The 16,571-nt window shown below is 44.0% G+C and overlaps 1 protein-coding gene across 2 annotated transcripts in view; it reads right to left on the reverse strand.

Moving 5' to 3' along the window:
• The window catches only part of MAPKAP1 (MAPK associated protein 1), a 141,310-nt gene that overhangs the window by 14,159 nt on the left and 110,580 nt on the right, over nt 1–16,571 (reverse strand). For both annotated transcript variants that reach the window (XM_075834215.1, XM_075834216.1), the window contains one exon: nt 7,740–7,877. In XM_075834215.1, coding sequence (XP_075690330.1) covers nt 7,740–7,877 — 138 coding nt within the window. The remainder of the gene's footprint in view (nt 1–7,739; nt 7,878–16,571) is intronic.

The following is a 16,571-nucleotide window of genomic DNA, read 5'->3' on the forward strand; positions in this document are numbered from 1 at the left end:
GGTCCTACAAAACGAATATGATACATACAGGCTCGGTTCCTTCACTATGAGGGGGTCTTGGTAGCTTTCTTCTGCAAAGACCCAGGGGTCATTCATTAAATAAATACTATATAGTAGTGAAATGTACTACACGGTACATTAAATAATAATAATAATAATAATGTACTGACTATAGATTCATATTTTGAGGACAGTCTAAACATTTGCAGAACATGAGATTTAACTGTTCACATTGAACACCATTTCCTTTGGTGGAAGTAAAGGAGAGAAATTTAGCAAAGTTTGAAGAAAATCTTCATAGTTCTCAACACACAAAAAGGGTCAAGGATCATATAGGGTCTGATGTTTTAAAATACATTGGAGGCCCCTCTGGCAATGCAGATACAAATATTCCTAGAACACTATATTTATTATTGCAATATATTTCCAGGCAGTGAATATAACAGCTGTTCTGTTTGATGCAACATGAAAGGATTCAGTTTGCAAAAGGGCACCTCTTATATTTACACGACAGCAATATGCGAGAAACATCTTAGTGTTCAGAGCATGGGATACGGTGAAAATGGGTCTGATGGCAGGTACCCTGGTGTCACGTCAGTGACAGGGACATGCTGGGAAATCTAGTGACCTTTTACATACAGCTAATTAAAAAGAAATTACAGAGTGTTCTCCGTTCACCGGTGAGACACCAGAACAGCGGCTTTTACACATGAATAGCTTGACTCCTTCTAAAGCAGGTTTTCCCCTTATCGTTTTAACCCTACTACTGCCAGAATGCAAAAGCTTATAATGCTGTCCTTCATGCTTCTTACGGTTAACACCATGGCAGGACCAAGCGAGAAGCGAAAGAGGGAAGAGATAATAACAAGGTACAACAATGCTGTGAGATGTGATAGGGAGGGGACACAAAAAATATATAGATAGTTGTAAAACTGAAATCGAGTGACGAGAAGAATGAACGAATGATAGGTGATCTTGAAAGAAAGTGTTAGGGCTCATTCAGACGAACGTGAATCTCGTCCGTGTGCTGAAACAACGCACAGCACACGGCCCCATTAATTTCAATGGGTCTATTTCACGCAGCGAGTGTACGTTGCATGAAACTCACTGCATGTCAAGAAGGGTCTGTGGACACACTGGGCCGTACCGCCTTGGCGGTAAGGCAGATGGCCAATAGGGGCAGGTAATAGTCTATAGTTCTATAGGTACCTGTGGCAGCTCAGACAGCAGCTCGGCTGGTACTAGGTAGCAGGCGGACGTCAGACGAGGTGAAGCAGGTCAGACGTGGATGCAGCACAGCACGACTTTGGCACAGCTCAGTGCTAGACCAGGAATGTATGTAATGCTAGGAACTGGTAACACACTAGGAGGCCATCACATAGACAAACTAGGGAACACAATAATGCTCAGGCATCGAACTAGGGGGCTGGACCCCTCTTATAGTCCAGGGTACTCACGGGTCAAAGTTCATCCACAATGTCCGGTGCGCGCGCTGCCCCTTTAAGAGCAGGCACGAGCACCCTACGGGATCCGGCTGAGATGAGTGGACGCGATCGCTGGCGTCTCCTAAGGCGGAGGCTGGGGCCAGTGCTTGCCGACTCGTGGCTGCGGCTGTCAGGAGGGGAACGGAGCGGACAGCCCGCAGCCACGGACATTACACTGTAAGTCCTATATTGGTGCGTTTTCACGCACCTAGTCGCCCATTGAAGTCAGTGGGTGCGTGAAAACCACGGACAGCACACGGACGCACATCCGTGTGCTGTCCGTGTTTTAAGCATCAATTACATTTAAAAAAAGTGCTTGCGAGTGAGTGAAAAACATGCCACACGCAAAGCACACTGATGTATAACGCAACGCACGCGGACAGATTTACCGCACCTTTTTTACGAGCGCAAATCTATCACGCTCGTGTGAATGTAGCCTTAAGTGAACAAAAAGGACATATGTCATGGACTACAGAACACAAAGGCTACTTATCAACCACAAAGAAAGTGGATCAGAAGGGCATCTTTAATTCTGAAAGGGTGTCTACTTATGAAACTGTCCAAAAAGTTAATAGTGGATATGATACTTATAATAATATTTTCATATAGAAGGAAAATTAAAGAAAACAGTGAAAGATAAAACTATTATACAATGATTCATGTAGGAAAAGCTTAAAGCAGATCTCCAGTTGTGAGCTTTAAAATTATATGGAACTCTGGAAATTGCTTTAAAGAGTAACATTATTTTTGATAAGTCATAGAGACACCCACCATTTCGTTTTAAACGGTGGGTGTCCGGGTGCCGAGACTCCCACCATCTCTGAGCACTCTGCACCTTCCGCTGTGATCGACGCTCCTTGGCAGGCTGAAGACGGGCTCACACAGAACGTATATGAGCCGGTCTTTAGCGGAACAAGGAGCGCTGATAACAGCCGTAGGTGCTGGGCGCTCAGCTGAGTGCTTTTGCACCTATAATTAAGCAACGGTGGGGTGTCACAACACCAGGACTAAAACTTCTAATATGTCTCTACGACCTATACTATAAAAAGTTTTTTTGAAAGTACAGATGCTCTTTAAAGTATATGAATAATATTACGATTACAATCATTCTTTTACTTAAGCTTGTCGACATCTGGCTCCCTTTGGTCATACTTCGAGTTTGGGAAAGTTAAATTTTGTTGGAGTTTGGGGGAATCCTTACTGTGTAGCATTGGTTGGTGATAAATCTCAATCCCTTGCTAAGGCCTCATGCACACGGCTGTACCTGTAACCACAATACGCAATTACAGGCACGGCCGCCAGTGGCTGCGGACTGCCGCCCGCATTCTCGGCCCGTGCGCTCATATAAAGTATGGGAGAACGGTCCGTGAAAAGCAAAAGATAGGACATGTCTACGGCCCGAACACCTTCCCGCAAATATACTGTAAGGTGTCTGTGGTCAATAAAAATTAAATGGGTATGTAGTTTCGGACCGTAATTACAGTTCGCAATTATGGACGAAATCTACGGTCGTGTGCATGGGGCCTAAAAAAATAATCACTCAACATGGTCAATAATATCAAAATGAACCCGTCAGAGACGTTATTTTATAAGTTACCCAGTGATCACCCTGCTTCTGCCATGTCAGCACAATGATAGTGATATCACCAAAGTGCACCCTAATATCTAGTCTGAGCAGACCCTTGTAATATTGGGAGCTGGGAGAGAGTGGGAGGCTGTGCTTAATTACAGCCAATGTTTGCCAGTAGGTTTAGTTTCCGCTGGGTTTGTAAATATTGGTTGAAGAAGAAGAAACATTTTAGTTTGATGATTTGGAGCTTTGCTAATTTCAATTTGCAATTTGGCTTCCTTGTCAATGATACCACAACATATTTTCTTTCTTCTCTCTCATTATTTATTTGGACACTTTCCAAACATGCATGGTTAATCTAACATCGCCGGTAAATTGTCACCAACTTGGCCACCCCCAGTGTATTAACTGCTTGAACAGTCGCATTCCTGAAAACTGATTATCCAATATGGGGTTAATAACGCTGATGGTACGAAGACAATACAGTGCGACCACTCGCCCGCTTTCAATCTGCTGCTTTATTATTGCTTCCGTAGTTTTGTCAGAGAAGCTATTTTCTGTCCATGTATGATACACATCTGTGTATCCATGCATCGCCTTGGTCTCACTACGCGTTGAAATGTGTACATGTAGGAGTGTGAGCGTGTGCAATGACTGGCACAGAGACACTTCTGTGGTACGAGACATCAATCAACCTGTCAAAACCAGTGACAGCTACCAACAGAAGGCCCAGGTTAGAGGTTAAAGAATAGAAGAAGAAAAGAAAGGGTCTTTGCAGAAGAAAGCTACCAAGCCCCCACCTTTGTAGCACAGACAGAGGCAGGAGCCCCACAATCCACCATCTTCATCAATCTTCTTGCTACCTCCCTCTGATCAGCCGTGCGGAAATGTGGAGTAGTAACTGGATGGGATAGGCCATGCAGGCATCACTCACCGTCTGTACACTACACAAAGCTTAGGGTCTATCGAGAAGTCCTCTCTCTTTCACCATATCAAAAAATACATGAACCTATTCCAGTGAGGCAGAACCGACCTTGTTGTGACAATTTTATACAGCATTTTATCCCAATAATAAAGGAAATACCTGGTAAAATCGGTCCATTGGTTGGTTTTTAATTCTGTATTCCAACTTTATCTTGGTCTAATAGATGCTGAATGCAAGGAAGTGACGGCCACGTAATAGGGGCCACTCACCAAGCCCCAACAGGCAGCCCCTAAGTCTTTCCACTACCCTGAAACGTTATAAATCTGCATTTTTATGTACAGTTACATTTTTCCTGCTTCAAGCCCCCTTGTAAGCGCCACAGTCCTGTTCATAAACCAGGAGGCACAGGATATACAGTGCTATAGGTTCCTCACGGATAGGGAAATGCTGCAGTGCCCAGAATTGTGGCAGGACCCGTAAGTCAAAGGGGTTATCCGTGTTTTTACAAAATTGGAAGGGGGCAGGGGATGGAGTTACATAGTAACGGATACTCACCACCTAAAGAGCCCCCTACTCCAGCGCTGATGTTCCGTTTTTCACCAATCCAGTCCAGGAATATTCTGCAGCGGTCACGTGCCGTTTATCGGTCATGTGTCACTGCAGCCAATCGATGGCCCCAGGGGTGATGCTGCCATGAATAGCACGTGGCTGCAGCAGCACATGACCACTATAGTATCTTCCAAAACTGGAGGGGCGAAGTACGAAGTGGGGGCACTACAAGGGGCGGGTATGTGTTAGTTTACTAGGTAATTCCCTCCCCTACCCTGCTGACAATATAGTAAAATCTCGGATAACCCCTTTAAAGGGCAAGAAATTATATTAAAAAATAAAATGTGATTATCATCTTTAACTGGACTATGGGGTCCCCGGAACAGTTTGTGAACTGATATGTCCACAAGAATATGTGCTAATTTCTGCTAAATATTCATAATTAAAATCATATGGTAATATCTGGTAATGTAATAGCTTCTGACTGCTAAGCTCCCCCATATACTGGGATTTTTTCCCATCTTTACCGGTCTGTGGCAGGGTGACAGTATAAACAGATTTAGGCCAAGATAAAAGCTTTGTCAGATCTGCCACAGAATATATATGGTTCACTTTCAGCCAGGTTTGAAGCCGCATTATATATCTGCATGGCCGGCGCTGTGGTGACGTAATTGAAAGGTCTCGGTAGCCGGGCTGTTAGATAAAACCTTTAACGCTAGGCCATCTTTTTTGGGAAATAAAGTCATTATGTAGCACTTTCAATTCCACTCTATTTCCAAGGCAGATAGCCCTGCCTGTCAGCTTCACAGACGGAATCACTGAAAATGCTGATTGATTTACTCAGGAGAGAGAAACTCGTAGGGCACATAATAGTGTGAGTTTAGAAGGCTAATGTTTCAACACCAGTCATTCTGGGGTCGGTAGACCGATACAATCGCATTATTGCCATATACACTCAATGACTCCTATCCTTATACTGTCTCTCCGCACAATGACGAGATACGAGCGCGAGTAAATTCAGGAAGAACATGTATATATGCACACCCCCGATTGTACATGTATCTAAATACAAACCTACCTGTGTGAATATTAAATTGCCAGAGTGCCTTTTGCTAGAGCTTAGATAATAAAGACCCGTATTTCAAGCTTACGGCAAATTAATAAGGTTCAAAACGCATAATGGAAATGGCGATGTACGTCTGTGAGCGCCGGTGACCTTGGGAGGAAAGATGAAACCGATGTGGCCGCCATACGAGCAGAATAGAAACGAGTCCGATCACGGAACCGAGCAGCCATCTCTTAGCGGGCTGACATCTTCATTCTGACAGCCATACACTTGACCCTGCTCTGCCTGCATGCATAAGTACAATTTATAATATCTTCCCGCACGAGATAGGCTGAGCTTGTGTTACCAGAGATAAAACACAGAGAAGAGGATATATTGCACAAGTCTCGGCTCTTATCTATTCCCAATCCTCCACTTCTTCCTCATAATTCATTCAAGGAGGACCCCAGGAATCATTTTTTTGATGTAAGCCATGCAGGGAGACATATATCACAGACTGATAAGAATCACGCTCAAAACTTGTGGAGACAGTGTCCCCCTCCCCAGTGAGAAGAAACCGGGATAGACCAATGAAAGAAACAAAGCTAATGGGGTTTCTTGTGTAGTAAGAGCAAAGCGGTATAATAACCCCCAAAAACAGTTGTGTAACTGTTCATGTGTCTTTTCTAGAATAGAAGTATATAGTAATAACAATATACAGCTAAGGCTCAGTTCACACTTGCGTTGTATAATCTGTTACTCTGATCCGTTTTTAGATCAGAATAAGGATAAAAATAAATCAGTTAAAAATCCCATTGAAATCTAAATAACGAATGCCAAATGGATTCCAATTCATTTGGATCCGTTTTACATAGACACCAATGATAAAAATAACCCATCCGTTAGTCATCCATGTTTTTTTTTTGAACGAAGTAAAAGTCCTGTACTCTGCACTTTTATCTCCGCCATAAAAAAAAGGATGACAAACATAACGGACGCAAATGGATGCTAACGGATGCAATTAAAAAACCCAATTGATTTCAATGGGATTTTTAACGGATCCATTTTTATTCTTATACTAATCTAAAAACGGATCAGAGTAACGGATTATAAAACACAAGCGTGAACTTAGCCTAAAAATACAATATGTGTTTTTTTTTGTGGTGATGCCGGATATGTGGATGTCATGGCTAATTATTTTTCAAAATCTGGTACAAAGGCATAGAGTTGTCCACCTCTGCTATATCAGAATAGTGTCCCTGACTTTACACTGTCTCTACTCCATCCGTTATTAACGCATACCTATCGTTCAAATCATTTTTGCATCCGTGAATACATGAAACTATGTAATATATCTTATTATGGGAAAGTGACGGCTTCCTAATCTTCCAGCAGCCTTTAGTTTCCTTTTCTTTGTCCGTAGGCTCTCTGTAAATGTTCAGTAGCCATCTCTGTCCTCATAAAATCTGTCCTGAGTAATACAGTAACAGCGAGGAGGGGGATGCAGCTGCAGTTTCTTCATCTTTCTATTTGTGTCTAAGATATTTAAAAAAACCAGAGACACATTTGTTTGGCTATGAGTGCTAAATACAGCACTAGAAATACACCTTGAAGGGCTCACCTACTCCACTAAACTTGGGATTGAGATCATTTATCTTGCATTAATAAAGGTGTTTTCCGCTTTGGACAATCTTTACTTGTTAGAAGGGACCCTTGATAATAGCTCATCACAAAGTGCTCCCCTGCTGGGACCACCAGTCAATCAGCTATAGTCTGTGTAAGAACCTGGCAGTAAGTGTTCCATTTCCCTTCAGCACCACCACAGGGCAAATTAAGCATTACACACATTCAAATCAAAGGGTTCTCTGTGTAATACAGGACAGGTCCTCCAGAGCGAGAAACGCTCTTTGTAACCACTCTTCACTCCGGCCAAGAGATAAGGACCCTGAACAGGGGACCCCCCTCTATTAACTCAGAATCCCTTAATAGGGTATATGACAATGGTTTTTCAAATTGGATATCCCCTTTAACGTCTCACACAGGTGAAATTCCTAATTTAATGCAAATTTGACCAATATTCCTAAATTGCTTTGCCAGGTATCTGGACATCATGACTTGTTTTGATGTAGTCATGTATGATGACCACCGGAGTTCTCAGTTACTTACTTGGACTTTTCTCTTCTGCAAGGTCGCATGCACAAAGCAAGTCTGAATCAATAGAGATTGGCTTCTGCTTAATCCAAAATTTTGTGCTAGTCTTCTGATTTGTCACTGGGTCAATCTCGACCTTCTCACCGGAGATCCCTGCAGAGAAAAAATAAATGCATTTAGTTTTCTACCACAGCCAGAGGGATGTGACCAGGCCTGGGAGCGTTACATAGGAACAGAAATGCTACTGCTTGTTGGCTTCATGTAGATATTTTCCAAAAACAAAGATCTATCATATATTAACATCATTCCATTTTCAATCAATGCATTCAATCATGTCAAATGTACTTATACTTAATGTGACATTCTTCAAGAAGCTACTGAATGCAAAAGGATGGCAAGAAAGCTTAAACTATCATTTATTTTTCTATATTAAGCTAAATAGGTCCTAAATTACATGCGGATTTATTACAGTGCTCCAAATCAATTATTTCCCTCCACAAAGCCACTGAGTTAAAGACGTTGTCTGGTTTCAGCAAATACATGTTATTTTTTGTATAATTAAAAGTTATAACATTTTCCAATATACTTTCTGTATTCATTCTTCACCGTTTTTAAGATCTCTGCTTGTTGTTATTAAGTAGGAACATTCATTGCTTACTTCCAGTGGATATAATTCTGTCCATGGTCATGTGATGGACACACAGGTGATTGGCTTGCTACAGTATGTGTATCAGAGCTGTCAGCACGATCTCAGCACCTGTATGTCCATCACATGACCATGGACAGAATTAAATTGAGTGGAAGTAAACAAGGAATATTCCTACTGAATGACAACAAGCAGAGATCTTGAAAACTGTGAGGAATTAAGAGAAATTATTTTGGAAAGTTGTATAACTTTAAATTATACAATAAATAACATTTATTTTCTGAAACCAGACAAACCCTTTAAATAATAAAGTTCTGGCTACTTGCTGTCACCACTAGGGGGAGCTCACTGCATACGGAATTTATACAGCTCCAATTAAACATTTTTTCATAGTAAACTCCCAAACTCTCCCTAGTGGGACTTTAAATTAAGAAAATGTATTGTATATAATGTAGACATAAGCATCTTACTTTTACAAACTGGATCAGGGCAGTAGTGGGTAAAAAAATAAATCCCATTTGCTTCCCCTTTAGGCTCTATTACAAGGGTACAAGTGCAGATTATGGCAGTCTATATTAAGCTGCCAAAATCTGCACCCATATGCTAATAATAGAGCAACAGGGCATGTCTATATTATCAGAATAGTTCCTGTAATAGGTAGGAACATTACTAATATCAACATATTAGATACCTGCTCGTAATGCCATTTACCAAACATAATAAATATGGTGGCTCCAAAACTGTAGTGTTCCTTTAAGGGACCAGCTTTACCTCTAAAGTTACTGATAACAGAAAACAATAGCATTCAAACACAACACATCAAAAAAATAAAGGCAATTAAAAATGAATGAAATGCTAACTTCTTCTTATATAAAATCTACCGATTATTCCATCTTATTCTAAACTCCTCCAATGATAACTATCAGTCCATAATTCCCTATAGATGTAGTAAAATCCTTGTTGCATCACTAGCTCAAGAGTTGCCAAGTGCCAGTAATGCATTGTTGACCTCTCTGGCAGTGAAGCTGTTAAGACGTGTTGACTTGATGGTCTCAGTCAGGTTCCTCCACGGGTAAGAAAATAAGGCAAGATACCAAATTCTTCCAGATGTACAGATGATGCCGGAGGTTTGAACCTAGAGCGATTTTTCGACAGTAGCCGAATATAAACCAGCAGTGACACCTAAAGTGGCCGCTGATTTATAGCCACAGTGAGTTTGGGCCTGCGTCCCCATGAATATTAGCACTACAAATCTGGGCCCATTTAGCAGAGAGAGCCTGGTACATACATCACCGGCTCCTGCTCCTAGCCAAGGTCACCCTCAAAGCCATCAATCTTTCCGGCAAGGGGCAAGTGGGCCAGGCATGGAGTTGTGCAATGGGAGAAAGCAGCCGCTCCAGTCACTCTCATCTGCCTTTTTATCATGTAAAGAGCGTGCAAACCTCTATTATATTTATCTGCCGGATGGTCCCTGCATTGTCCATCCATTACTGCCTGTATCTACATGAGAATAGAGACTCGCGCACACATACAGGGTACACGACGGCAATAATATCTTAGTCTATAGCACAAAATACACATATATTGTATAATATATTCACACATTCACTATTATAAAGCAGCATCTACAATGTAAAATTCACTTATAGAAACATATATTAAAATGTAGGCACTACAACGAACACTGCTGAGCCCAGAATTAGGATCTATGACAATCACAAAATAATAAAGTCACCTATAAATATAATTCCTTAAGTCCTCCTCATTGATGTTATAGTTCTACATGCTCCTGGGAACGCTGAATGACAACCATAGCCGCTATTACAGATTCTTCACCAGATTTCCCAACACAGAATTATGTAGTGATGCATTACATACTAGCAGCAAGTTTAGGATAGATGGGTGACTATCCCTGTGGGAGCTGAAATGGTGGTCGTGGTTGTCACCCAGATTTATCAAAAGCAGGTATAAATAAAAAAAAAAACAAACAGTAGAAATATCATTAAAGGGGTAGTTCCATCTTAAGTTATGCCATAAATGACTGGTAGATGCGGATCCCAGCTCTGGCACGCGCACCAAATCTCTGGATCGGGGGTCCCCAGACACCATCCCCGTCTAGTGAGATGGCCGCTGGCTGCCGTATCCAGGTTCGAGATTGGTGAAGAGGTGGTCGGCGTTTCTGAAGCAGCTGAGCTCGCTGAGTGAAAGGGCGTTTCGGAAACAGTGTAGCATAGCGAGTTTGGCTGTTTCCGTAATCCCGGCCACCTTGCCACGGAATTTCCAACTAAATGCTGGGGTCAGCTCACCAGGCAGTGTCAGGGGGCCACCGATCTCAAGATAGGTGCGGGTCCCAGAGCTCCCTTTATGCCTTAAATGTCTGAGATGGGAATACCCCTTTTATATTCTGTACGAGGAAAACAGACTTAAAGGGGTTGTCAAGGATTAGAGAAACATGGCTGCTCTCTTCAAGAAACAGCGCCAGATTTGTCCATGGGTTGTCTCTGGTTTTGCAGATCAGCTCCATTAAAATGAATAGGGCTAAGTTGCAATACTACACACAACCTGTGGACAGGCGTGGCACTATTTTTGGCAGAAACAGCTATGTTTTTTGAATTCTGGAAAACTCCTTTAAAATAATTTTCCGGAACCTGAACAGATCACGGATGTAGAACGCCTGCTGATAATTATAAGGAAAGGGCAAAGGCACTCGCCCCTTCAATGTTCATTCAGGAAGAGCAGCTTGTCTGTATGTGTGGCTGTGCCCAATGCTGCTTTGCCCAGAAAAACATTTAAAGGGTGAGTGTCACAGCCCCTTCCTAATGATAATCGGGGGATGGGGGGTTCCGGTGTCGTATCTCCACTGATCAAACACTGGTGGCCTTACTATTATGATCGGCCATCCATGTTTTAGTCCCGGAAAACCGTTTTAAAGGGACTCAGATCAAGACGTTCCTGTATTAGCCCTAACGGAGCTGCTTTAAAGATTATATAGCTCGTGAGTGCACTTGTGTCCTGTCATTACATGGATGTCCAATGACTTCAATGGTGCGTGATGTTACATTTTTGGAAATTTCAGAAGGCTACCCTGGCTATAGCTGTGGGCTCCAAGAACCAAGTTGCTGGGGGACCTGCTCAATGGAAAGGGTTTGTTCAAAGAGGAGAACCTTTTTAGACTATTTAGTCAAGTAATTAAACAAAATCACGCTAAAGCAAGATTATTAAAGATAAGAAGAATTAAGTTTGCCAACCAGAAACAGAATGGATGGACAAAGTTACTGAAATCATAGAAATGCCATTGAGGAGACTGATGACTTAAACTAAACACTGTTCATGTACACTCCTCAACATTGAAATTCCAACACCAAGAAGGACGAGCCGTAAAGTTATGCAAATTGAGGAAGTAGTGGGCTTCACTAAGATCAGCAAATTGGACTTCCGGTTCCGGCGCTGGGGATGCAGGACGCGAGTGACTGAGCTCCCGCTCCCGTCCAGCCTGTAAGCTCGCAATAGTCGCTACGGCGACGATAATCAGCGGGGAAGTCACCAGCCCTGCACACGGCAACATCATCGGTGGTGCCTGTATGGACAGGTACCTCCTCAGAAGCGCGCAGAAGCCAGCCATGGAGGAATCAGCCGCGGCCGTGGTAAAGGGAGGTAAGATGGCGGCGCTTCCCGCCACTGCGACCCTGCTATACACACAGGAAGATGAGCTGCAGCACCATCAGTCCCAGCTTTCAAGCCCGGCAGAGCATGTACTGTCCGCTCTTCCAGTAGCCATTGACTATGTAACCCTGGCCCGTGAAGTAGCCAAACAGATAGCGCCAGACCTGCAAAAGGCGCTGGAAAAAACGGTGCAAGATTCTCTAAACCGCGTGCATGCGGAGCTGGCACAAGTCACTATCAGAGCTGATGAGTTAGAACAGCGTATGACGCTGCTGGAGGATGAAAATGAACGCCTGCAATCCAAACTCAGAGGGGTGCTGTCTGTTACTGCGCAGTTGGGGGACAAGGTGGAGGATCTGGAAAACCGCTCCAGGAGGAGCAACCTGCGACTGGTGGGGCTGAAAGAAGCGGTGATATCTGCTGATTTGCAACGAGTGTGTGAGAGGACATTGCCGGAAGCCTTAGGTCTCCCCCGTCCATGCCGGGTGGAGAGGGCGCATAGAGTGGGGCCGGACCCCAGAAACCTCCCAGCAACAGCTGACCACAATTCACATCGTCCCAGACAAGTAATCTTCAAACTGTTGGATTACAATGACAAGGTGGCACTCATGAAAGCTTTCCGCAGCAGATCGCGTCCTTTGGAAATAATGGGCATGAAAGTGCTACTATTTGAGGATTTCTCGGCGGAGGTTGCAAAACGAAGGCGGGCTTTCAGCAAGATCTGCACCGCGCTGTTCCAAGCGAGAATACGCTTTAGCCTGCATTACCCAGCCATCCTGCGGGTGTTTCAAGAGAACGGGCGGAATAAGGTTTTCACCACTCCACAGGAAGCGAAGGACGCACTTGCGGAGCTTTGTGGGAACAGATCACAGCAAGAGGAGCGTCACAGTCCAGTACATAGTCCGCAGCGCAAGTCAAGAGAAGACAAAAGGAACCGGCTAAATATGGAGCGTACCTGGGCAGAAGCCTTAATGCCCACACCTGGAAGATCCCGGGGGGGTCGAGCCGGAAATAGAGGGGACTCTCCGAAGCCGCAGAGGCGAACACGGGACCGCACCCGAGCCACGTCTCCTGATTGACGGACGAAGTCCTTTTTGGCGCATTTTATTTAAGCTGTTGTGATGATGATTTTGTGGACGCTGTAGACCAATTGCAGATTCCGACCAGCTACAGATAAGTTTACAGATAATCTGAAAGTTATTGAGGGGGATATTTTGCGGTTTTATACAGCACTATGTACCGGTCAATAGTTGACCTATTGTTACAATGTTACAATGTTATCAAGGTTGAAGTATATGCATTCTGATATTTCCCTGCTTTTTCACTGCAAGATATTTGTGAGGGAGTTAGATCAGGATCTGAGATTGTCCCTGGTGGGCGGGATTGACCGGGAGTGATACAATGCCTCCCCCACGCAAGGGATTAGTGTTATCTGTTACAATGGCAGACTGAGGGAAATTGTGGTAGGAGATAGGGGACACGGAGGTAGGGAAACCTTGAAGCGAAGCAAGGTTCATAGGGAAATGTGAGGATGCAATCCTAACGGACTCTAGGCTGTTAAAGTAATGATAAGGGAATGTACATAAGGGTGCGCAGGCGACAAAGAGGTACTGAGGGGGCAAGGGCAGGTGTTACTTCCTCATGGAAGGAGCCATATAGGCAGGCTGGGGGGGAGGGGGAGGGAGGGGCGCGTTCTGGCATAACAGAAAAAAGTGAAGTCACATACACCAGTGGGTATTAAGGGACTGCTAACCCTTGCCGCAGGTGATTTTATGATTTTGTTAGGTAAGGGATGGTTGGCCTTGTTGGTTCTGGCTTACAAGCCAGGGTTTGGTTATGATGTTAATGTTAATGTTTGTACATGGCTCTTTGGAAAAGACGGATCTGACTCCCTGGACTCCACACGACTTTTAGGCACTTTAGCTCATCTTAAACACGGTCCAATAACATGAAAATAGTTTCTTGGAACGTTAAAGGGCTGAGATCCCCACAGAAAAGGACCAAACTTTTAAGGCACATGAAACGATTGCATCCTGATGTGGCCCTATTGCAGGAAACTCACCTTACCGAGCCGGAGTTTAAGTATTTGCAAAAGTTCTGGGTGGGTCAGGTTTTTGGCTCGTCGGCAAGGGAGGGTAAGGCGGGAGTTATAATTCTGGTACATAAAAACTTTGCGTTTACGCTGGTGTCCCAGGAGCGGGATGACGAGGGCCGTTGGATCCATCTAGTGATGGAGCATGAAGGGGAAACCATCAGTATTTATAATGTGTATGGCCCAAATACGGTTAACACTGGTTTTTTTGGTCACTTGGAAACCCAACTCCAGCAGGATCGCACTAGGTTTTTGATTTTAGGGGGAGACCTTAACACTGTAAGGTCTTCAAAGGAGGATAGGAGCGCAGGGACTAGTTCGCAGAGAAATAGAGATAAGATCTTGCCCGACTTTTTAAGACACACGGCCCTAATAGATGCGTGGAGGAGTTTACACCCAGATGCGCGGGAATATACACATTTCTCTCATGTTCATCAGTCATGGTCGCGTATTGATTATTTGTTAGTTAGTGACGCAATGGCGCGACGTTTACGTGAAGCGGCAATTGAAGATCTAGTTATTTCGGACCATGCTCCGGTTACCATTACATTGGCTGACACAGTAGCTAGAGGAACGGATTTTATCTGGAGGTTTCCCGCCTTTCTGGCAAAGGATGAGGGCTTTACACAGAAGCTTAAGGGGTGGTGGATGGAATTCGATGGGGATAATGTAGCGCATCGCTCGGAACCGTCATTGTATTGGCGTACAGCCAAGGCGGTAATAAGAGGGAAAATCATGCAGTATATGTCTAATCTTAAACGTAGGACGACCGAAGGATACAAGGCAGCGAGCGACAGATTACGGCGTGCGTACACAGCATTCCTACATTCGCCATCAATGCTATTGGGGGAGGAATGGAAGGAAGCCAAGCGACAGTTTGATCAATGGTTAGACAAAAGAGAGAGTATTTACCGGTCCCAATTTGATGCTGATTTAATGCGTTTCGGCAATAAGGCGGGCAAATTATTAGCGCGGTTAGCAAAGGGGAGGTATGCACCGGCACATATTTCAACACTTAAAGAATCAAACGGAACTCCTACCTCGGACCCAAAAAAAATCAATACCATATTAAGTAAATATTACCAAGCCCTTTACTCAGAAACACCCATAGATCTCCAAAAAGGGAGGGAATTTTTGGAGAAGGTGAAGTTGCCAGGGCTTACCCAGGAGCAGAATGGTCATTTGAGCGCGGAGATTACACTAGAGGAAGTTTGGAGCGCCATTAAAACATTATCTAACGGGAAGGCCCCGGGTCCGGATGGATTCACAGGGGAGTTTTTCAAATCTCTGAGAGAAGAAATCAGCCCTACCTTGGTGGCATATTATAATACTTTACTAGGAACGGGAGCTTTACCAGCAGAGGCCAAGGTAGCGCATATAAAGGTGTTACCCAAGAAGGGGAAGAATCCTCTTGATCCGGGGTCGTACCGCCCCATCTCGCTGATAGATCAAGATCAGAAATTGCTCACAAAAATTTTGGCCAATCGACTGGCTATGTATCTACCCATACTGGTGGGAAAATCTCAGGTAGGCTTTGTAAAGGGCAGGGCTGCAGTGACAAATTTACGCAAGGTATTGACGGTGCTAGAAACAGTCAGGCACGATCCCCAGCCAGGTACCAGGCTGACACTTTTAGCGCTAGACACAGAGAAAGCCTTTGATAACATACAATGGGAATGGCTGGGGATGGTGCTAGACAAAATGAACATTCAGGGAGATTTCCGGGTCTTCCTGAAGGGAGTCTAAAATAGCCCGCAAGCACGTGTTCACTCCTCGGGGTTCCTATCAGATCCCTTCCAATTACATAAAGGAACACGACAGGGTTGCCCCTTGTCGCCCCTGCTATTCAATCTAGCACTGGAACCTATGGCCAGATTCTTGGAGGAATCGGATATGTTCAGAGGCATTCAAGTGGGATCTTGTGCAGTGAAATTAGCCCTGTTCGCTGATGATGTCATACTTTTTATGTCAAACCCTCAGGAGCATTTAGGGAAGGTTTTTCAATTTTTGCAGGAATTTGGGCAATGCTCGGGATACAAAGTCAATATAGCTAAGAGCGAACTGCTGGAGTTGGGCAGGCCACTGCCAAAGACCTTTTGGCAATCCTTGGGTTGCGGGATATCACCGGTGGAACACTGCATTACCTATCTGGGTATCAAAATAGGGAGGGTACCAGATACTCTGTATGGCTTAAATTATCCCCCGTTAATTAAAAAAATACAAGCGGAACTCACTAGATGGGGCCAATTGCCATTGTCCCTCTTGGGAAGATGTCATCTGATCAAGATGGTTAGTTTTCCTAGATTGCTATACCCCTTTCAAACGCTACCTCTCTTATTGAAGCATGTGGATGTCTCGAAATTGACGGCTTCATTCACTAAATTTATATGGGCAGGAAAAAGGCCGCGTATAGCGCTCACCAAGTTCATGATGGGTAAACAAGAAG

The sequence above is a fragment of the Rhinoderma darwinii genome, chromosome 8 (assembly GCF_050947455.1).
Source record: "Rhinoderma darwinii isolate aRhiDar2 chromosome 8, aRhiDar2.hap1, whole genome shotgun sequence".
NCBI classification, from domain to species: domain Eukaryota; kingdom Metazoa; phylum Chordata; class Amphibia; order Anura; family Rhinodermatidae; genus Rhinoderma; species Rhinoderma darwinii.